Consider the following 23,963-nt stretch of genomic DNA (forward strand, 5'->3'; position numbering starts at 1 on the left):
CCCCTATCCCACTCCACCTCTAATTACCCAAATGGTCAAGAGTTAACAAAGACTGTAAAAATAGTTAACACCTCAAAAATTTACATTGCCCATATATTCTGTTTTCAGAGCAGATACAGAAAACCAAGTACTCAATGTTAAGAAAATTCTTCAGGCAAAAGCCTTGTTAGAATTAATACTTGTGTTCCAGTTTGAGGTTCTGTCCCAGATTCAAGGTAGCGTGAATTGCTAGCTAGTGTATTTTGTAATTATTGAGAAAAAATCTGTACCAAAAAATGGTGACCTGTAATCACATTAGTTGTCTATGCTATGGAACACTAAATCATACCATTATCATTTGGCAGCTTAGACAGACACAGATTTGCTTCTCTAAAACTTCACACGCAGTTCTGGTAAGGATTATGTGTCATTTGGAAGAGGAAGAGAAGCAGAAAGGGGTTATACTTCCATACAAGGAGCACCCTATCAGTCTGGGGCTCCCCTGAAAGGAGACAGAAAAAGAATATGACAAGGGTCTATAAAACCACAAGTGGTACTGAAAATAAAATAACTGGTCTTTGTCACTTCCCTTGACTTAGCAACTGCCACGTGCCATCAAATAAAACTGTGATTTAAAGGATTCACAATCTGCATACTACTGTTACACACCATACTGATCAGCTGTGAAATGTCTTGCAACGGACACTAACACTCTAAAAGAAATGGCCAAATCAAGTGTTTTAAGTGTGTCTGTTACACACACTTAACAGAACATTTTGTGTTCTTTGAAAACACAAAAGATATCATCACTGGTTCAAGAAGTCCCAAAGCATACATACCGGTAGGCTGGGAATATATTCTGACAAAGCATACCAGAACTAAGTTCATTCTGATAAAGAGAGCATGATCCTCTTCTCTTACTACCACATACTGACACTTTCAATTTATGTAGTACATATAGGACAGAACTGCACCAGGAACGTTGCATTTGTGGTATTACTGAAAACTGTAATTCCCTATTTACCATAAATGAGACTGGAAAACCCAACATTACTCCCTTAGCAACTGTACCAATAAGCATAACTAAAGAATATTACATATCTCTAAACAGAAATATAAAACCTAAAAAGGAAATTTCAAGAAGCAACGATCTCCAAAAAAATCAAATAAGCTGTAACAGGTAAGTAAGAGAGAGGGAAAAGGAGAAAGAATATACACAAAAGAACCTCAAATCACACAGAGAAGGAAGGGTGAACAGACAAGAAAAAAATACAAATGCACTAAATACAACTATCACTATTCTTAGTAACACTTACAAACAACAGAGGTTTGACTCGTGGACTATTTTGTCATAGATAGATAGATGGATGGACAGACAGACAGATAGATGAATAGATATTATCGTGCTCCAGAGTTCTTAAAGACAAGATAATACCACCAGATAAGAGCTATAAGCTTAGGCTGCTTTCAGAGACAGCTGTACAGCTGACTTAAGACAGCTTACGTACAGGCTGCTGCTAAAAGAATGGTGCTGGTCATTCCCTGACATCGGCATTGTCAGCTGGATCAGGGAACTGATTTAATTTAGCTGAAAATGAACACAGGAAACAAAGTTGTAAACACCAACACCACCACAAAAGAGGAGACAGTAACGCACAGTAAGGGCTCTACCTGCAATAACAGTGTCTTACTGCAGATTAAGAAAATCATGGAAACCTAGAGTAAAAGCTCAGCAAACAAAGCATTAAGATTCCAAATGTAAAAGAAAATATAGCACCTTCAATATCCAAAACAAAACACGTTTCTTCACATTAGTAAAAAGCAAATACCCAGAAGACTGTTCCAAACAACAACAAAAAAAATTCTCTATAACACCAGCAGACCATGTATGAGTTATCTGCATACTAAAACAAAAATGGCACTGCCTTTCTGCTCAGTGCTGGTGGAAGAGTTAAAAGATCAAGTTTCAACCTGAGATGCCCAGGACATGACCCCCTACAGTATTACCCTGACTCGAAAATTCTTCTGGCACAATCCTTTATATTAAGCAACATTTTGAAAGGAAAGCTTCAGATTAACAGTGTTGGTTTCCATGACACAACACCAGCTGGAGTTCATTTTTTCCAAGGTTCACATCCTTCTGTAAACTTGTTACTAAAAGTACAGTTGGTCCATAAAGTAGGATTTGCTGTATTCAGTCCCACAGATGACATCTATTACTGAGGGAGATTTCCAGACAGTAAAACATGAATTCAAGACTTCTCTGCTATCAGCTTTTCACTGACAAAAATTGCTAGTCGAGAAAATTAAAGAAGGGACAATGCCATTTGTCCAGTTTAACACCTTTGCTATTTAAACTTAAGTAACTTCAATCAGGTAAGGCAATTCACTTTCAGGCAGAAATTCATAATTACAAAGAATAGAGTTGCAAGAGAGAATCAAAAGGATGCTCAGATATTTGATGCACGCTGTCAAAATACACTCTCAATACTTTCTGAAAAGAAAATTCTTCCAAATTACCATACAGAAAAGCAAGGCATTCCCAAACACTACTTTAAGTACAAAAGCGGAAAACCCTTCAGCTACCTCACGCTTCAGTTGCCATTCTGAAGAAATTAATTCAACACTGCTGCATATTAACCTGTCTGAGAGGCTTAAGTTCTAAGGCTAACGTACTGCGCTGGCACTTCTTATGGTAGTTTCACTGACACACTAACTTAATACAATCTCCTAACACTCACAAACGACACAAAATTCACTAACATGTTTGAGATAAGCAGACACTAGAACAGTGAATACCAGAATGCATGCTATACATTATTGTCAAAGCATACTGATTAGAAAGGGAAAGAGGAGAACGGCCCAAATACAAGCAGGCTCTGGCTCATGCAACTCAACTGTAAAAGGAATAGTAAAGCCACATCAACTACATCAACGCTAAACTGAGATTAAGATAAAAATCAGGTAGAATACTATGTATGCAGCACAAAATCTCCAGAACACAATTAACATAGACTGTCCAAATGATATCTGCAATCCTGATTGCCCTTTCTCCTCTCACAAGAGAAAGGTTGCAGTATCAAAGTGATTGGACTATTTGCAAATAGATGATGGACAGGAATTTAGAAGTATCTAATACAGATAGGAGATAACGCTCCAGAAGTGGCTGGAAAGTTACTTGAAAGATTTCATTCACATCACCCAACTATTAGCAAAAAAACAACCAAGGCATGATATTCCATGGAGCTTTCTTTTAGCAGTTCTACTTGGCAGGAGCAGAACTGATGATAACCTGAATGATACAATTAGAAAGATGCAAGGGACAGGTAATTGCTACTACAACTTTTCAGCTCTAGCTTCTTTGTTACAGAACCTATTAGTAAACCAAACATGAAACTTTGAAAATGCATTCAGTCTGGCTATAGACATAAAAATCAACTTTCTCCCATGAACGATGCACTTTGAACAGCTTTCTATAAATGTTCAAACTCCAACTAAATATATATAAAATTTATCTGTTTCCCTTGTAAAATCTTGTGTTAAAATGCAGTTGCTCCTTTATTGTAACTTTTATCTACAAGTAAATGTAAGAATAATGATTGATGTTCTCAAACTTAAATTCATCCTAATCTGGACAACTGCAGGTTACTGTAAAATAATTATCACTTTCCAAGCCAGCTAGTGTGATAAACCAGTAGCTTGCTTCCAGCTGTTATCGGGATCCCTACATATTCTTTCCACAATCTTATTTCCCTCATACAAAATAAGAGAGTTCACAAATAGTAAGAATAAAACTTACCCCCATTATCTGTTCTCTTTAAAGCACCATCCTTATGAGGGCATAATTCACATCTCTAGGAAAAAAAAGCAAAAATAAAATAAAAAAAATGGAATGATCACAGAAGCATTACAAAAGAAACCATACAAATCAAATCTATTAGGTGTCAGCAAAAAAGTAACCACTCTATAAAAGTGAATGGGCATATTTTTTCCTTAACCCTTACTGTTGTATTAATGCTAGTTCGTCACAGACAAAGCCTTCTCCTTTGGATCTTGAAACCACAATGTATTTAAGCTATTCATGATTCTGCCTCCAAGTTTTAACCCCTGGATTCCACATCATGGACTTCTGGATACATGTCACCAAGAATGGGGAAGACTCCCTTGACAAGAAACTTGGGCACAGTCCAAAGACTCGCTACTATATGCCCTTCTCCTTGGATCTTTGTACTCACCAAAACAGTCAATCACAAAGATGTGCCACAGATATCATTAGTGCAGAGAACAGCTATAGTAAGAACTGGCTTCATAGTCTCTGCTGACTCACACTTATTCCAACAAGCCAAAAACAACTTCATTTTCTGTTTCATGAACTGATCAAAAATTGACTCATCCCTGAAATTCCCAAAGACTGCATGTCTTGAAACACGCAGCTGGGCATCCTTTTCTTGTGACATAGCAGGATCACAGCAGTGCAGTCTTTCTGCTACAACTGTTTCTATCAACTTCTTAACATCAACCTTAGCACTAAGTTTCCCAAAGTAGAGTCAATCAAATTCAAATCAGTCCAGAGACTATAGAAATTGAACAGGTTTGACACACATTCCATTTAACTGGTCCAGATGATGTGAAAAGGAGCACTGTTACAAGAGAACCTATACCAATGCATCATTTTATTGCAAACTTTATGTATTCCCAAATTAGTAACAACCCAAAGCATACCAGTCTTACAAGCTTTTTAAGAAACTGAGTAACAGTCAGATCTTCAGATGCTTCCTTTTATCACACCCTTCAAATGAAGACAGACATCTAGCATTGGTACAGATCTTCTCTATTTCCTGAGCTGCACAGATCTCTGTTATCAGTTAACTGCTAAGTCAGCAGATAAAGGAGCCTACAATGCTCTAAGTGCATCAAAAACAGTTTGTGCAGACTTGGGGAATTCCTGAAACTAATACAGATGAAGCATATCTTCAGGACTATGTAACCTGCAACAAAACTGGTATTAGCAGCAAAGAGGCTTTCACAAAGGGCAAAACAGAAGTTTTTGAAGTATTTTTGCTCAGTACATTGGTACAGGCAGATGCACACAAGAAAAGGAATCTTTAGGATTCCTCCTTCCTGTCTTTTGCTTCACTTATCCTTCCCTCACATCAACCCGTGAAAATGATCAGCAATTTATCAAAAGGTAATATTAAATCTACAGTGAAATTCAAAGGTCAAAGTGTCTGAAAAATTCGAAACTGTTCTGTAAGCTGCCTCCAGACTTGGAGCACTATACCACTTCTTTTTCAAGTCAAGATTATAACGACCTTCTTGTAACTGAAATGAACGATGGGTTCATTCCCTGTCCATGTCAGGAGGTTGAAACTAGATGATCTTTAAGGTCTCTTCCAACCTAAGCCCTTCTATGACTCCATTATTTCTTTTCAACAAAGTCTTGCATATGCAGTATATGTGCTGTATCTTAACACTTCAGCTCTCCAAACACTACATGCAGGCTGCTGAGATACTCAGTAGCTGCAGGTTAATTTTAATGAATTCCACATACACTGGATTAGACTCTCAAAGCAAGAAGCCTGGTACATATTGACAGTAACAGTGCAATAAAGTCTGTTTCCATCCCAAAGCTCCAAGCCTATACAGCTTAAGGGCAGTGAGCTGAGATGACGTATCTAGCACAGAGACAACTGAAGCTATTTTACCTTGCTCCACCTCCACAAGGCTGTGGAAATTTGTCATATATTTTCACTAGTGGCAAAACCAGTTTAGGAGGTTCCCTTCTCCTTCCCTTCACCACTCCCTTATTAATCTCTCCTTCCATCACTCCCACAGCTGCTAAATTCTGCAAGGCTGCCCTTTAAACCAGATCAGTGAAATGGAGTGAAATAAACTTTAAATATTTTCAGTTCAGGTCATATTTCTGACGCAATTTACAGCATAATCCCACAGTTAGTTACAACAGCAAAACAGAAGGCAGGGAATGGCAGCACTGCAGCATAAATAAGAATGAACAAACTTCTTGAACAAGCTTTACGTAAGAATAATAGAATAAAAAATGAAAACAATCACAGGATACTGAGTGACAAGGAATAGAGCCAGTCATTTATGTGTAAGAGTTCAGTATGCTCCTTTGTCTCTTCAGAGCTCAGTTTCAACTCATTTCTTTTTGTCTCATACCCCCATAGGGCTCAGGTCCGTTAGATCTCCCCTCATTATTCCTCCATAGCCATAGCTGCAACCAGTCAGAGAAGAAAGATATGAGACAGAAAACTGAACTGGAGGAGGGAGCTTTGCCAACGAAAGAAAACTGAAGTGTCGGAAATTCTCAGAGTAGCCTGCTGCTGGCAGGGAGCAGAACTCCTGCACTCAGCTCTCAAGGAGCTGGAGGTGGGATTCTGATGCTATGTAGCATTTCTGGTGCTGTGAATTCTGGCTACCATCTGCAATAAAGTAGCATCATAATAAGCTAACATACCACACAGTGACCCTTTGCCCTTTTTGCTCCAGGTTATGAATCTAACTGGTTCCCAGCCTACACACACTCATAAGTTACCTCCTCACTTTCAACATGCACCACGCAGCAGAACCAGTGCCCTTCCCCAGTGGGCCCCACGTACCTCATTCCCACCTGATTGAGACAACTAAGTAAAGTAGCAGATCATTTTTTCCATTACATTTTTAACTAATATTTTACTACTAGTTCTAAAATCTTAGAGCAATACATTAGATAGAGCAACCACTTCAGATGGACCTCACGTCACAGACCTTCCTTTGCCTGACACTTCACATGAAGTCTCTGAAATTGCATATAGACCAGATATAACGAGACAGGTGATGAAGTACTGAACAGGTTGCCAGGAGAGCTGGTGCATGCTCTGTTCCTGGAGACATCCAAGGTCAGGCTGGATGGGGCTCTGAGCAACCTGCAGGGGAGTTGGACTAGATGGCCTTTAAGGGTCCCTTCCAACACAAATGATTTTATGCTTCTATGTTTCAACAGAAGTGATAGCTTCAGCTGAGAATTTGCAAAGTGGCTTAAAAAAAAAAAAATCTTGGGTGCTTTCAAAAAGCTTAAACACACATTGTTACAAAAGATTCTGCAGGAGAAAGGAAATAAAATAGCATCCATACATATGTATTTCAAAAGTCCAGTTACTTTTAATTTCTTATTTGAATGTTTTCATCCAAAACCATGTCTCCCTCTTTAACTTATGGACAGACCTTAATGCTGAAGAGAACATCTGAATCTCTCTACTAAAGGCCACATCTGCATACAACTCACACAGCAGAATAAAGCTTCCATCTCTGTGACAGCTGAAGGCAAAAAGGTTCTGTATGGACAGGCGGATGACCTATAATATTCAAGCACTGAGAATGGTGAGGCTCTCCTCTCCAGTTGTGGGTCTCAGATCTGACAAAGCATTTCTGAGATCTATTGTTCGTGGAATTACTAAATTAACTGGGAAAAAGAAGAAAGAAAAAGCAGCAAAAACAGGGCAAACTCCTAAGGCTGATCAACAATTCAGATAAACATCAGGTGTGACCATGCAAATGGGAAATCCAGAAAGGCTGGATGTGATGCAAAGGAATAGCCACATCCTCTACTGCGTGCACAGTGGGGCATGAGTGCATGAGGTGCTGTAGGTACAACCAATTGATTCAGCTTTGAGGAAGAGTGAAAAAAGGAGCATTACTGGCTTACAAAATATAACATGCAGACCTCATTTTTGAAGCTCTTTGGTGGAACAGACTAAGTTCGTGGATATAGCTTCTGTCTTAAACAAGTAAAAAATAATCAAGAAATAAATAACAGCAAAATAAAAATAATAAAGAATGTAGATGGCCACTAAAGACACATGGTGGGAAAACAAAAGACAGAAAGACCAAAACAATACAAGTGAAGCAAGAGTTACATAAACTCAGCTTCCACTACTGAATTAGAGTACAACTTGGCTCCACTGCATTAGGGTCCCAAGTTTTCTTCTTCATTTTAGATAAATACATCATTCCATTTTAACCAGGAATAACAACTACCAAATCCAGCAGTAGGTATTACACAAATTAATGACTGGAGCCTTTTTAGTTAACTTAATTCCACCAATTTTTCAATCAGAAAAGAAGAGAGAAACTGATTTAATCCTACAGACCAGCTTATTCATGTTGAAATGAAGAGACTTATAGAGTACACAGAGTAGATAAATAAGAACAAGACTATAAAAGAAAGCAAAGAATGGTAGAAATACAGTCTTGTTCTTCCTTAAGGGTTCTGTTAATCTGAAACAAGTTTCATAAGGCATAATGTGGAGATATTCATTTTATATTTTAGCTTTCTATAAGAAAAAACAAACAAAACATAACAAAATATGCAAGTAATTTACTGAATTGTAATCCATGGTAGGCCAATGGAGCCATTCACCTGAGTAATGACTGTCCAAGCAAGCCAAGTCCTACAGGACTGAATTCCCAGCATTCCCAGCACTGCAATAATGCAATAAATAGTGTGTCTCAGTATGACCCGTTAACCTAAATAACGCAAAAGATCTACAGCAGCTAAAATAGACTACAGTTCCTAGCTGTTAGCTGAGAAATTAGGCTGCAGTTCCAGCTGACTTCAATTCAGATTCGCTTTAAGCTAACATAATTGCTGACTTCTGCCAAAAGAAGATCACTGGCCACCCCCTGCTGTGTACTTTCTACTGTCTCCCTTGCTCTTGGAAGAGCAATCATTCAACCATATGGAAATCCTGATCAGTAAGCTAAAAATAAAATACTTTTTTTCCCTGCTTAGTTTTCAGCCAGATCAATTCTTGGAGTTATCTCTCCATAAGGCCATATGAACAACAATGATAGATAAAAAACATACCAGGAATAAAGATAGGGAGTAGGACAAGAATACAGACATACACTACTAATAAACACAAATTTCTTGGGCCAATATTTTCCCCCAGCATACCTACATCTCAAATTTTTAACTAACATCAGCCACGTGTAGACTGATTTGCTTACAAGCTTAATTTCCATCTCAAAACACACTGTATCCTATCCTCTTCAAACAGAAGATGGAGTCTCGAGTTTTCTTATATTCCTTTTTTAAGCTTTTCTTTCAATATCTCTCCTCCTCATAATGTTTTGGCCCATTTCTTTGATAGAAAAAAATGTTAAAAAAAACAACACAAACACCTTGAAATGAAAACACCAAACAAGAAAAATTGCAGATTCACCCTTAAAACAAATAAACAAACAAACAAACAAAAAAAAAAAACAGAATAACTTAGGATAAAGCAAGCATGGCTTCCTCTATGAACAGACACCATACTCTGAAAAGACTTGCATAAAACTAAAATAATCAAACAATAATCAAACAACAGACAATTAGATTATACTTAACAGAAAACCTAACTCAAACTCAGCTAATCCAGAGAAGGACACGTGCCTGATAGCCCAAAGAGAAGTCGAGTGTTCCAAGATTAAACAACTAGAAGAAAAAAAAAAAAATTACAGATATTTGCACAGTGGGGCAAACCAGCATACTGGTAATTTAGATCTTGACGTATCAATAGATGAGAAATCACAGGTGGTTAGTACAAAAACAGACCCAGCAACAGGATGTATACTAGACTGACCATGTCTACATCTGCTGGTAATAACCTACCCCAGACCTCAGAATCCAGTGACATTACATTTTTCCATTCACCCCATTCACACAATCCCAGGTGAAACGATTAGTATGTTGATACTGCCAACATACTAACCAGAGGAGATCAACCTTGCACCTCCAGAAAATCCAGCCCACTCAAATTCACAAGCATTCCCAAGGGCTGCTGAAATTACTGAACTCAGACCACACTCAGCCTACCTTTTTAGTCTGATGTTTTATTAATATTTTTGATCATTTTTTCCTTAGAACTAATTATGTATTTTCAAACCTCCTATTAGAGATTACTTCTGATTTTTCAAACCCTTGCTTACTAGTACTTACTAAAGTCAAAGTTTCATCTTCCCAGTTTTCATTGTTCAGTAGAGCAAAAAGGATTAATTATACATAACCTATTTATCAATAGCATCTATGGGAATATATAGCCCAGCCAATGCTGCTATCTATGTAACACAGACAGTCAGTGCTGTTATCTACACAACATACAGTATTTATGCTATCTATATAATGTATCTGATGGTCACGTAACCAAATCCACATTTCCTTATTTATCAGTTTCTAAACTACAGCTCGATAGTAAGATACCTTATCAATACTCTCAACCTGCAGTATTTCAGAATTATGACCTTACTCATAAACCCACAGTGTCCACCTTCCATATTTTTATCTTAAATGTCTCCGTAAATAATAGCTTCCAACCATACAAGTATTTTAAGCAAAAGGCAGCAAGTAGCCAACTACACAATTTTTCAAACCAAGATATCTAAAAAGAGGCAAAAAAAAATCTACTGAAGTTCCAATGTTTCTAACCCATGATTCATATCAGGCTCCAGTATTTATATGCTGCAGTGAAGAACCAACAGGAACCAAAAGATCTCTTACTACCATGGGGAAAGCATTCAAGAATCCCCAACTGGCTGACACCACTAATAGAGCAAACGAACGCATACTGTCACACTTCTCTTCCAAAGTGCTATGTTCTGCAACTTGACAACTTAAGAAATTAAGTCATCTCCCTCTTCAAATAATCATTTCTCGATGCTGACAAATTTGCCAAATCTCTGCCCCATTTCTATTCAGTCATCTGTCCCAGGAGGAGGAGGAAACTTTTTTTCTTAAGCAGACAGTTGACAGGTAAGAGAAAAACAGACTGACTACCTGAAGTATTTGGGGCTTTATACCTGGATAAATTACAGAGACTCAATCTAGTTTGCTCTATCAAGAGATCAGATAAAGATATATGCAGATTCAGTTAGCTCTGTCAAAGACATCTACTACAGGCAATAAATTTACTGAATATGACAAGAAGATTAGAGGCACTCAACATGCAAATCAGCATTCTTCCAAGACCATCCACTCAGTACACACTACAGGTGACAGTCATACTTTAACTCAGTACACATAAGGTAACTACAAGAGATAACACACAGCACAACTGACCATTAGCGATGACATCCAGCTCCACACAGCACACATGGAGATGCAGCTACTCCAACCTCTAAAGTCCCAAGTCATGAATTTCCCAGTACATATTTAAGACTACCAAGTCCTGATGTCACAGGAACACAAACTATAAGCATACACAAAATTTAAAACGCACACATTTATCCTTACTGGAAAGCATCAGAAGGCTATGACAAATACCCGTCACGTTTGGCTGGATTTCCAACCAACCACATAAGCTTTTGCTATCAGGCTGAAAGTATGCCAATTAAACCAACAGCCAAAGAAAACTGAGTTTGCCTTGGTTCTCTTCAGTGTCTTCCTGAAACATATAAGAGCTGGACCCTAAAAATTCCCAGGTATAAAATCCTAGCGCACATTTTACAACCCCTGGCAGTTGAGAAGCTCTTTATACATCATCTCTGCCTGTGATTTAACAAATTTTTATCAACTAAGGAAATGAAACCAATGGTCACAAAACATATCTGTGTAAGCACTAAGCATTTCCAATGACAGAAAATGTTTTGCTTTAGGCTCTAGTCTCATTTTAGTTACTCATTTTGCCACAGGACATTTAGACTATTTCATGGGTGCCCAACCTTTTTGCCTATCTTGGCCACCCAAACTGAGTGGCCAGGAGTTGTCTTGGGCCGCATATAAAACCTACAATATAGTTAACGTATGTAAGTAACAAAACTTTCTTTTTTATGTAGTGTTTATTAGAATATGGAAAACAGAAACAAAAACATAAAACTGGTGGGATATTTGACCCTGTTTTTATGAAACTAATGCATCCATGTCTGGTTCGATTGGAGTGGTTGCAATTATTAGTGAGTTCTCAAGGCATTTGTCAGCGGTTTTGGATGAAATATTACTCTCTATCTTTGACAGTTACTGTTTACAATCACATGCACTGCCAAAAAGTGACTGCATGAATAAGGTGTGACTGTGAAGTAAAGAATATTTTTCTCTGGTTAGATAGGTCTCATGAAAGACTGGTAAAGAGACACAACCAACATTTTCTTGAGTTGAACGTCTGATTGCAGCTCCAGAAAATTCCACCTGAAAATTCACAGGTGAGGTACTTACGTTGACTGAAAAAAGAATCACAAATATACCAAAATACTAATTTTTTTTCTCATCTTGAAACTTATTCTCAAATTTCTTCATTGAAACAAAAAGCAAGGCTGCATATTTTTTTTACTGTTCACAGGACTGTGTTTAGCCAATGCACCAAAATGCATGAAATTATTTGCCATACCCTGAGCTTGCCATCATCAAAGTTATTTCAAATGCTATTACGGTTTGAAACATAGCACAGGTAAGCTGATTTTCACCTTGAAGACACACATTTAATTCATTCAAACAGTCAAATCCACCAAAAATGCTACATGTGAGAGCCACTTTTAATCTCCATGTCCTGGCACAAATTTTCCTTCTGATTCCAAAAAGGACCATATCTCACTTTGCAAATCAGTCTTTTCAGCATTTTACCCCAACTTAGCCATCTTTCTTAAGAAAAGATGACCCCATAATCAGCATCTGTACTTCTAAGCAACTCCTGGAATCAGTGATGATTCAATCTCTTGGATTTTATGAAATTCACAACTTTGATGACCATTTGCATGACATCCATTTTTAAAGCTTTCACACATAAATTTTCTTGATGTCCAATGCACTTATACTTCATCAGACTTGAGTTGCTGACAGTAACTGCATCATCTTCTATTAATTCTATAAGTCCCTATTTTTTACCAACCATCGTCAGGGTGCCATCAGTAGCTATACCAGATATGTTAACAAAGGTTAGAGAAAATCACTTTAATATATTTTTTTTTACTGCTTTGAGCAAATCAGTAGATTTAGTTGTGTCTTTAAATGACACCAAGGAAGCCATTTATTCAGTGACATTGCATTTGTTATCAATATCTCTAAGGAAAATGGCAAGTTGAGAGTGCACAGAAACCACCAGCATCTTCTGTCAACAGTACTACTAACAGTAACAACCAGACAGCACAGGAGCCTAAGCAACTTTGTCATCTTCTGAGACACAATGCAATGAAGTTAAAGGTCTGTCATCATAACTTACATGAAAATAATCTGGACATGAAACATTATTCTCCCCTACTCAGGACATGCAAGGCAAACAACAGTCACTGGTCTAACAGACAAGAAACGCACATCACTCAACCCACAGGGGTTCAGAATAAAAGCAGAAACGTCAAGTGCTATGCCTGCGTATCTTTAGACAGGCAGCTTACTCCACTTAGCAACTATGAACAAACATTCGCTGACTTCTAGACAGAGAGGAAGCATGGGGATATTAGAAGCAGTTTCCCATACTTATTAAAAAAAATCTGGTAATTTGTATCTTACAGTCACTCCTCTTCTTCAGAAGTTTACTATTGTGTAGAAACACTATTACTATTGTGTAGAAAACACAAGTGACAAATAAAAGGAAGTAAATTTTTCCATTCTATGCTCAAAACTAAAGCAGCTTTTCTACTGCATCAGTATACTACTAAAGTAGTTGTAATTATAGTCCAATAAAATTGTCCTTTAATATTAACTATGGATACATATAACAGAGCATTCATTCCAAAATGTCTTTAAGAATTATTTCAAGTGGTACCTTCAGAAATAACACACAGTAAATTAATCCTGGAATTAACTATTTGGCTGCCAGTATTTCACATAGAAGAAAAAAAAAGTGAAAGCAACAAGTCATTACAAACCACTTTCTTCTAAAATTAAGTTCAGTTCACCTCTGTTGCGTTCGTATTTATCAATATGCATTCTATTTAACAGGTACAGGTCTAACCACCACACCTCACCACAGGCCAAGATCACATTCCTGCAGCAGCAACTTCTTGTGCCAGAGCTGTCAGAGCCCTGATTACAAACCTATATGCTTTTCCAAAGTCTGCATTCCTATTTCCTCCTCCTTCACTTCCTCCTGTTCAGGCAAAATGCAAGCAATGCTACATGCATGGTTATTTTATGTTACTTAAACGGTGGGGGGAAGCAAGGGCTAAATTACGCATACATCATACAACCCTCTGAGCAGCTCTTCAATAATGAACTTGCAGACACGTGATGAAAGCTTTAAAAGAAAAGAGAAAAAAAAAAGAGAAATCTGGAAAGGCAAACTACAACTATTGCTATATTACAGATTAAAATAAAATCATTCTCAAGCATTCAGACTTTAGATCATCTGTGCAGCAGACGCAGGAACAGCTCAGGTCTGGCAGGACTTGCAGCAGAAACCTATCGTTACAACAGCACAACTTACCTGAACACGCGCTGGAGGTAAACACTACAGCTGTGTTTCTGCAGCGTGGAACCCCCAACTATGAGGTACTGTATGATCTGAACTGACTGCCCAGTCTGTCTGTCTCCACAACAAATTCCAAGAAATACATGTGAGTGCCGAGACTCCGGTAACCCTCGACTCAGCTGACATCCAGATGAACGCGACTCAAATGTGGCTAACTCCACAGGGAGTCACAGCCCCCTCCACACATTCCCCAGGACTCAAATCCAGGTGGCTAGCAAGGTCAGCCACATCATCACACGAACATCAGGACACCATTCCAGGCCAGCATTGCACTTGACTTCATAAGCCAACCCATAAAAACAATACAGAAATGCCAAGTGGAAAAAAAACATCATCTTCAACAAGCTTAAGCAATTTCAGCCTAGTACAAACATTTTTTCCAGACCCAATGACATGCTTATAATATGCATATTCCAGTGGGAAAAAAAAAAATCAACACTGTATTACTTCACTTGCTCTACTGTAAGCAATGCAATTCCCATGTATGATATGAACTGTGCTTCCCAGAATTTCAAACTACCAAGATCTCCTTGTCTCTCTGTATCAAATTGCATCCACAAGGACCCATGCAGCTAAAAGCCTGATCACACGAAAGCTAACTGTGCAAATGTCAGATGTCTCTGTGCTGCCTGGTATCTCTTTCACATGGATTACCCCAGCTCCCTCATGATAAGCATAAGGAAGAACAGCCTGTAGTAAAACATGTTGCCTATTTCTACCCCTATAGATATTACAATTAAATCATTCTTGAAATAAGATTATCAAGAAAAGCATCTTGAACATAATAGCGTGATGGGGAAAAAAAGGTTTTTTTGTACAGTTATACTATAATTTCTAAACTTAGCTTCTCTAAGCTCTCTTTGGACAGCAGCACTATCATGCTCTGAAGAACTTACACACATCAATCAGCTCCCCAAGTCAGGACCTAAAGCCTGTAACATATTACTTCAGAAGTACACATCCTCTCATGGACCCTAATATTAATTTTTTCCTACAGCTACTTGTATCTGCCCAGTTTTTTGATTCAGAAGTTCTGAAGACACCAAAAATGCCCATTATGCAGTGCTGTAACAGTCAACGCTGACATCAGCAAAACTGAAAGCAATTGCCACCTATCTTGAAGGGAGTCAACACACCACGAGTCAGTTAAGATAAGCCCACTTTTGTAGCTCACTTAGGAAAAACAGAAGTTTTTCAAGCAATACTAAAACAAAAAAAGTACATATATATTGTAAAAAAATGCATACTGGGATTATTTCTTATTTCATCTAATTCTTAGGCACAGTGTATGCATGATTGTAAGTCAAATAATTACCAGACATCTCAATATGTCCATTAACAAGCTTAATTTTACCAAAATTGCAGTTTCTCTCATGCACACAGAAATATGGCTCCAGCAGAGCCGAGACACAAGAGAGCTTTCAGCCACCACAATGTGCTTTCCAACAAACAGCTGACCATCTAAAACCCAGAATACTGGCAACAACCTCACTATCAAAACCACAGAAGTCAATCAGCCAGGAGACTTGCACAGCCTACACAGCAGCCAGCAGTTCCACTGACAAGCAGTACGTACCAGAATAGCTGGGGAAAAAAAAAAAAAGAAGGTAGACATCGTAACAACTGAAAGTACATAGGAAACTGGTTTCTAATCTGCTGTTAAGCTCTCTGGTGATCCACCTACCTAACTTACATGTTCTTGAGCTAGCCTGCTTCATTCAGTTCTTAGAGCAAGTCTAACTTCAGTGCAAGCAACTAACCCTTCTTTGTTTTGACTGCAGCTTAAAACAAACAATAAGAAATCTTTTGAGCACATCAGCATGAAAACATCTGCCTTGACTGCAAGAGTTGGGACTTATTCATGATTCAAAATAAGCAGAAGCACATTCAATGTGATACAGTTTCTGGTTTTGTTTCTAGACAAAAATCCAAACAGAAAAACTAAGCTTGAGCCTCCTGTAATGATGATGAAAGGGTTGCTTCTGTAAGTCAGCGTGGTACACCTTCTGTGTCTGATAAATGATAATGTTCTGGTTTCCTACCAAAGCGAGATTTTCAGTTCAGTTTCTGTACATTAAGGACTTCAAGACACCTCAGAGACAAGCACCATGTTTGTAATTCACTAGCATACATGTAGTTCTTAAAACTTTAACTATTATAAAGCTGTTCTATCCCTATCCCAAACATCAGGTCATTTAAGAACCACTTAAACCTATGCTGTGTGACAAATAGGAGAGATTTCTTCTTTTCTTTAAAAAACAAATGAGTAATCAGCTTTTGGAACTGTACAGTGCACAGACACAGGCTGGAAACACAAACTGAATACACTGGGGAGAGAACTCAGCTAAGCTGATCGCTTAAAAAGTTCCATCAGTGAAGAAAAGCAGTGTAATGCCCATCAAAGCTGTTTTCTTTGGTGAACTCAATAAACTATCAGGCAGCAGTAATACAATGCTTATTTCAGAAGTCAGTGCAGTTCTCTTTCATACACTGGGTCAGGAGAAGACAGGAATAACTACGCCCTGATGAGAATTTCCTATCATGACCAAGAAAATCCTTCCTTCCAGCCACCATCTCTCTTCCCCCCTCTACAATATTTCTTCTGTTGTCAAACTGAATGTATCAAATTCTGCAACATGAAAAAAAAAAAAAACCATTCCTCTTAAAACTTCACATTGCTGCTGATCTTCCCGGGAAAAGGAAAAAAAAAATGACCTTTCTTTATAAGGGGTGGTGGTTTTGATTTTCTGTTGACAAATATTTGGAGAGCACATTGATTCCAATCTGTTCTTGCTTCCACCAACAGATCTGCTCTGAAGGAGTAGGAAACACATTCCAGCGCATTAGGAAATTACTAGATGCAAGATGGGAAGAAGTAGAGGAACAAGATTGTTCAACTCTGTGCCAAACATTCACACCGTGGGAAGTCTTCCTTGCATTTTTATACTACATTATATTAGAAAAGAAAATACGATACAGCGAGCAGTTCATGTGAACACCCTGCCAGCCACTGATGAAACTACAAATTCGGTTTTACACTCATTGTTTGTCCTTAGCTTTGGAAACTAAAAACAGTTCACACCGACCCAAGGCACTGAACCATCCCTTGATTTTTATACCAGGAATTTATTTTTAAGAGAGAAAAAAAAAAAACAACTTTGTCTTTCAAAACACCCTTATTTTAGCTTTTGCTGGAAAACAAACTAGAAGTAGTGATGAGCATGATTCTCTCTTACTAAAAATGCCTGACATCATGCAGCTTGAGTTAATAGCATACAAGTGAAAGACAGAATAGAACTGCATGTAATCAGGAAAAAAGTGGGTTGTAATTGATTTCTTGGTTGGCTTTTTTTGCTCAGAAAGATTACCTGAATCCCCAATACTTACCATTAATAAATAAATAAGAGGACAGAAGAACACATTTCTTTATTAGGAGTATTGTATGACAAAAGCCAATTCAAAGTAAGCACTAGATTCTGAAATTTAGAACAATAACCGTAAGAGTTTTAAGCAGACAAAAATGCACAAGACCCCCAGCAGAGATAAGAATAACCACACAAACAGTTGTTTGAAAAAAAGAAAGAACAATTAGAGATTGCTTTAAAAGTCTTTCTGAACAGCATCTAGATAGAATTATGACAGAAAACAGAGCTATTTTCTACTGTTACTCAGATACCTCAGCAAACATTGCCCACGCCATCATTACAAGAAGCAACACGTAACAAACAAAGCACATACCACTCTGGCCGCTCTTTCCTGAGATTCACACTTTCTGCAGAACCAGGGTCCAGTGGGTACTTGAACAATTCCATAGCAAGCTGTTTTGAACAAGATACAATATTTCAGCAGATCTGCAGTATCACAACAGCATAACACTACGCTTTGTTGTGAAATTCGTATTAATACATCTCACATTAATAACCCAAATTCACATCCGTGCACTGCACGTGAAGTTCTACCACAATGGTACCAGACATCAAGAACAATCACCTTCCACTTAAATTTATGAAAAAATGCTTGGTTCAATTAATTTTAAGTGACATAGTAATTCAAAAGCAGCAATACTTTTTATATGCAATATGTTTTGCTATTTATTTGCCAGCAAAACAGGTAAAATACCTTAGAATAACAAGCATTCATTTGTAGTACAGATTTTTCTTAAGAGAAAACCAAAAACTTACAAAGTTTGAGTTTGCCATAACACGTTCATACACTCAGTTACAACAGTGTTTCCTTATACTTTATGAATAACATAACCAGATTTAAGTAGGAAATCCATAGTGAATTTAACAATGACAAAAAGTTGGCTTTTTTGCCCTGAAAATTCATTTGAAGCTTTAAATACAAACCAATCTGAGCGTCACAACTAACACTGTAACTGTAAGCAGTAAACAACATAAACCCATAGGAAAGGGTTTTTTTGAGATATGCACATTTCTCTGCCAGACTATCGTCAGTATTTTTACAGTATATTGATACAAAAGTTTGATAAGGAATTCAAAAGAAAAAGAGTTTAGCAACTTGGCAGTACTGTTTATGTCCGAAATGCACAGAACAAAAAACATGAAGAACTGCTGACAGAATGATGGTATCACAATTTACTCATTGCACTGACATTCTTATACCTGCATGGTTCTAATGACCAATAACTACCTATAAAGCCAAAAACGTTTCTCAAAAAACTTAATCACGAATCTGACCTTGTGTTATTAATACCTCAACTGCCAGTTGAGATATTTTATTAAAATTTTTAAAAATCTGGGGAGATCACATATTAATAGCTTAATACTAATGAGGAAAGTTGAGATCATATTGCCATCTTCTAGCATTCATCCAAAAACATTGTTGGTTTGTGCTAGCCGACATAAACAAGCAACAACAAACTAATGCAGCAACAGTATGTAAAACAGCTTTCCTTCCACAACACAGCTATCCCTTCCACAAGGCACCTTTCCTTCTACCAAGAAGCGTCAATGAAACTATTTCCTATCCTGTGCATACACTTAGTCACAGTAAGATCAGCTGTCAGATTTTCAAATACATTATCCAAGCACTGACAGACCAAATACCTTGATAACCCCTTTCTACTGTACAAGAAAGTTTTTTAACGTGAGAGAAAACATCTTGTTTTAGTTGCATCTGTATTAGCTACAGACAGGAGAGGGGGGGGACTGTGAATTCCTCTATAAATTCAGTGCCATCACACATTTAAATTTCCAGAAGGCAGTGCAGAGTAAGAAACTAACAGCAGAATGCAACTCAGAGATGGGGCCGCCAACAAGACCCAAACGCAACACAAACTGGGCAAAGACCAAAGCTGAAATACTTTGTACAAATGTAAATGTACCTTCAGAGCCTAACAGAATTCCACCACAGCTCTGTGCTCTGACACACTGTGATATTATTTCTTGAGTTTCTCATCTTCCCGTGGTTTATTCTCCTACTACTGCGCAAAGGAAAACACACTGAGGAATTCTGTACTTCCCAACTTCCCAGTGGCTTAATGTTGGTCAAGGTAACTCCCCTGAACTAATTAAAACTAACTGCAATAATTTAATAATGCAGTTAAGAATATCTCATTGGGAATTCTTATATCTGATTTTCAAAAGAGAAGCACCAGCTTTTACCTTGACAACCACTGCTTTTACTGCAGAAAGACTGCAAAAAGAAAATTCAGAACCAGCACGTTTCTTCTACCATTTTCACATGACATGTCAAATTAAAAACAGAAAACGTCACCAATACAATACATCAAAACATACAGTTCTCCTTTTCATATTAACTGCACAACAGCTCCTGGATTTAGAAGCAGGACTTTGCATGCTTCCTTCCTTACCCAAAATCAGATTTGGACCTGAACTTAAAGAAGTGCAATATTCTTGCACCCAACTTACTTAATTCTCTCCCTCTGTTAGGAATACTTCCTAAACCAGACCCTTCTTGTTACCTTTTCAGCTCCATGAGTACTGGCAGCACCCAACCGCTGCTATCATCAGATCTGCTCACTGAAACCGTTAATGAGACTCTAAATCTAAAGGAAGATGCTAAACATAACACAATAGCAGCAGCTGGTTCAGATATGACTTCTTAAACTGTTCACATTCTGGAGTTCTTTTTCATGATCCTAAGGTTCCACAAAAGCAGTTAACTTACCAGTTAACTTTACTCGGCACTTAAAACAACACAAAACTAACCCAAAACTTGGCTGATTTCACAGATACTGTCAGTTCCTCTCTGCCTGAACTCCAGCATCAAGAATAAGTGAATTCTTCTGCACGTCTCTAAGCTATCACTGCTGTTTAAGAACTTATACACACAACAAGCAGCCATGTCATCTTATTTTAAGACCAAGCATTAAAGATGCGTTAACAGTATTTTCACATGCGCCAGGCATTTGGACTAGTAAGCTGGACTGAGAACATTGCCTCTTCTCCTGTTTATTTACCACCTAGGAGTCAGAGAACCAACCATGGAGTTCACATGACTGCTTGGGAGTTTATAGCAAGAAACTACAATTTTATTCCTTAGTTCTGTTACGCATAAAGCAAAAGTGATTGTAACTTCCTTTCTGACAACGTAAGCAGCAGAACTCAGTCCCTCTGTTCTCAGAAGAAGGGTCAGCCCGCTGACAAAAATGAAACACAGAACACGCCAGCTCCTGCACTGACCTGGAAACCAACCAACTGGTCTCACTAATCCAAACAAATCCTGCATCAGCCGCTGCGACCGGCATCCTCCTGCTGCACAACCACAACAGGAAGTCTCCCTGCCTACCAGGCGACCTCGGCCAAACGACATTCAGGGAAAGGCAGGGGCAGAAATCACATGACAGCTGAGCTGTCCCTACCCGCTGCCGCCTCCCAGTCCCAAACCCTCCTCGGCTACTGGCTGACCGTTTATCTAACTTGGGCAAAGCAGGGACGGCAGGAATTGAGAAGAGACAAAGCAACAGCTACCAGGACAGAGGCTAGGGCAGAACTCTGCAAAAAAAAAAGAAAAGATAATAAAAAAGACAGGAGTTTTCAGGAGTCCTCAGACTGCGGTAGGTGAGGCTGTTAACAGGGTGCAAAGGACTGGCAAGCACAGGCACTGCGAGGTCCGAGGGGAGGGAGAAGAGACGAAAAACGGGAAGGGCCGTTCCTCATCTCTACCAGTCAAAACACAGGAAGTCACAGCATAGGAAGCCTCACGTGAGAGAAAAGACGCGAGGCAGGGGATGACAGGCCGGCTCAGATCGGCGAGCACGCGGGCCTGCAGGCAGGGAAACGGCTCTGGGGGTGCCACGAGGGGCCGATGGGGACACGGACACGGGCCCAGGGGACGGGGACCCCGGGAGGAGAGCGCGGGCCCCCCGCCCACTCACCTTGATGCACTGCGACATTGCAGCCGTGCCCGTCGCAGTAGACGAGCGGGTTCTCGGCCCAGCCCCTCTCGTCGGAGCACACGCAGCAGCCGCCGATCATCTCCTTCATGCTAGTGGAGAACTCGCCCTCCAGTGACACCGGCAGCAGCAGCGGCTCGCTAGAGACCATCTAAGGGTTAAACACACCGCCGTCAGCGCCGCACACGCACACACGCGCTTCACCCCTGCCTGTCCGCTCCCCGCCGCCGTCCGCCCTCAGTCGCTCAGCCGCCGCCGCCGCCACCACCGCCACGGCGACGATTTCGGGCCCATCGCCGCGGGCCGAGCGCCGCTCCTCGCCCCCCGCCCGACCCGGCGGCCGGGTGCGTCAGTCAGCGCGGGGCGGCCCGGCGGCGGCCGGCGGAGCGGGGCACCGCGCAGCAGGCGGCGGGCAGAGCGGGCCGCGCGCAGGCGCACTGCGCGCCCCCGCGGGGAAGGCCCGGGCCCGGGCCTCCTCGCGATGGTTCGGAGCCGCCCAGGGAACGTGCGCGGCGGCCGAGCGCGCGCCCCCCCACCTCGGCTCCGACCGCCGCGCCGAGAGAGCGTGCGCGAGCGCGCGGGGCCCCGCCGGGCCCGCCCGCCCCTCGCTTCGCCTCGCTCGGCCGCCACCTGAGCGAGGGCCCGGCCCGGCCGCGCGGCCCCGCACCCACCTCGGCGCGCTGCCACTCCGTCTCCGCCGGGCGCGCCATGCCGCCGCCGCCGCCGCCGCCGCCGGGCGGGCCCCGGCCCCGCGCTCCCCGCGCCGCGGCCCGCTGCCGGGGCTGCTGGCGGGCCGGGCCGCGCCGCGCCGAGCCGCCTCCCCGCGTAGCCCAGGCGAGCGCTGGCCGGGCGCCGCGCTGCCCCCCTCCCCTCGCGGCGCGGGGGCGGGGAGGTGGCAGACATGCGCCCCGCTCCCACCGCCATGTCGCCGCTCGTGCCCCCTTCAGGGGACTGACGGAGTCGCCCCCGCCGCTCCCTCCTCCCGCCCCGCAGACGCGGCTTTTACCGTCCCGTTCGTTTGCCCCGCGACGCGGCCGCGGGACTCGCGCGTTACCGCTCCCAACTCGTTCGGCTCTGCCTCCGGCCCCTCGCTGCGCACGCGGCAGCCGCGCGCTCCCGCCGCCCTCGCGCCGTTCCGCTCTCCGCTCCGTGGGGCCGCGGAACGGAGGCGCCGGCAGCCCCGCGTCGCTCTGCCGCCGCCGCGGCGAGGCGTGAGGTGGGAGCGGGAGGGCGCGAGGAAGCGCGGGCTTACACGCACGGCTGTCCCGCTGCACTCGGAGCTGCCCGTTCCCTCCGGGAGGCTGGGTGGGATTTATTGATTCGGGGCGAGGGGGCATTGTTTTTTTTTAAATACTTTTATTTATTCGGAGGGGAGTGGGGGGGGATTTTTTATATCATTTTATTTAACACTTATATCGTATTAAAATTAAAAATTAACGTTAAAAAAGAATAATCGCAAAGCTGGTTGAGCAGAGGCGGCCCGCTCTGAGGACGGCCCCGAGCTGCAGGCAGCTCCAGAGCTCGTGGCAGGGCTCGGGAGCACAGAAATGCAGGCAGCCCGGCCCGGCCCTCCCTCACCCGCCCCAGGGCCGCTAGATATTTATTTTGTTTCTGTATTTGCGTTGGGCCAGGAAGCCCTCACTGCTTCATCTCCGTTGCCGCGCTAAAAGGCAGACGTGTAGAATTGGTGTGGCGAACGGGTGCTTTTTGTGACCACTGTGCAAGGCCAGCTCTGTGGATCCGGTATCTGCACAAATCACTGCTGAACTGTGTGCTTTCCTGGACGCGTGGCTACCTGGACCCGCACATATATATGCGTTTTATATGTTGTTAACTAACGTGTATGGGAGCAGGAAGAAGGGATCTGGGTAAGGATGTGCCCAGCTCCACCCCCAGAGCCGCAGTGCAGGCAGGACAGCTCGGGTCACGCTCTTTTCTCTCCCTGAAAGTTTTAAGTGAAATTAGATAAATAGAGGAAGAATGGAGGGCAAAGGCAAGGGGAGTGATGGAGGCAGCTTCCTCCGTGAAGGCCCAGCCCAGTGCAATTAGCACAGCCATTTGGGACCCGCTGTAACGTTTCTCTGTAAATGCACGCTGCCGTATCCCCGAGGTTAGACGTTTTGCACACACGGAACAAAAAAACAAACGGGGGGAGGGTGTCAGGA

At 41.2% G+C, this 23,963-nt stretch overlaps 1 protein-coding gene across 6 annotated transcripts in view; it reads right to left on the reverse strand.

Annotated features, from left to right (window-relative positions):
* MLLT10 (myeloid/lymphoid or mixed-lineage leukemia; translocated to, 10) overlaps positions 1 to 23,963 on the reverse strand; it is a 122,159-nt gene that overhangs the window by 90,924 nt on the left and 7,272 nt on the right. For 4 of the 6 annotated variants that reach the window (XM_025148381.3, XM_025148380.3, XM_046938250.1 and 1 more), the window contains exons 2-4: positions 21,781 to 21,949; positions 18,156 to 18,235; positions 3,779 to 3,833 (exon numbers count right to left, since the gene is read on the reverse strand). In XM_025148381.3, coding sequence (XP_025004149.2) covers positions 3,779 to 3,833; positions 18,156 to 18,235; positions 21,781 to 21,949 — 304 coding nt within the window. Of the gene's footprint in view, positions 1 to 3,778; positions 3,834 to 18,155; positions 18,236 to 21,780; positions 21,950 to 22,469; positions 22,907 to 23,963 lie in introns of those variants that run through there. The other 2 variants (XM_418610.8, XM_015282018.4) reach the window with 2 other exon arrangements.

Source organism: Gallus gallus, chromosome 2, assembly GCF_016699485.2.
Source record: "Gallus gallus isolate bGalGal1 chromosome 2, bGalGal1.mat.broiler.GRCg7b, whole genome shotgun sequence".
NCBI lineage: Eukaryota > Metazoa > Chordata > Aves > Galliformes > Phasianidae > Gallus > Gallus gallus.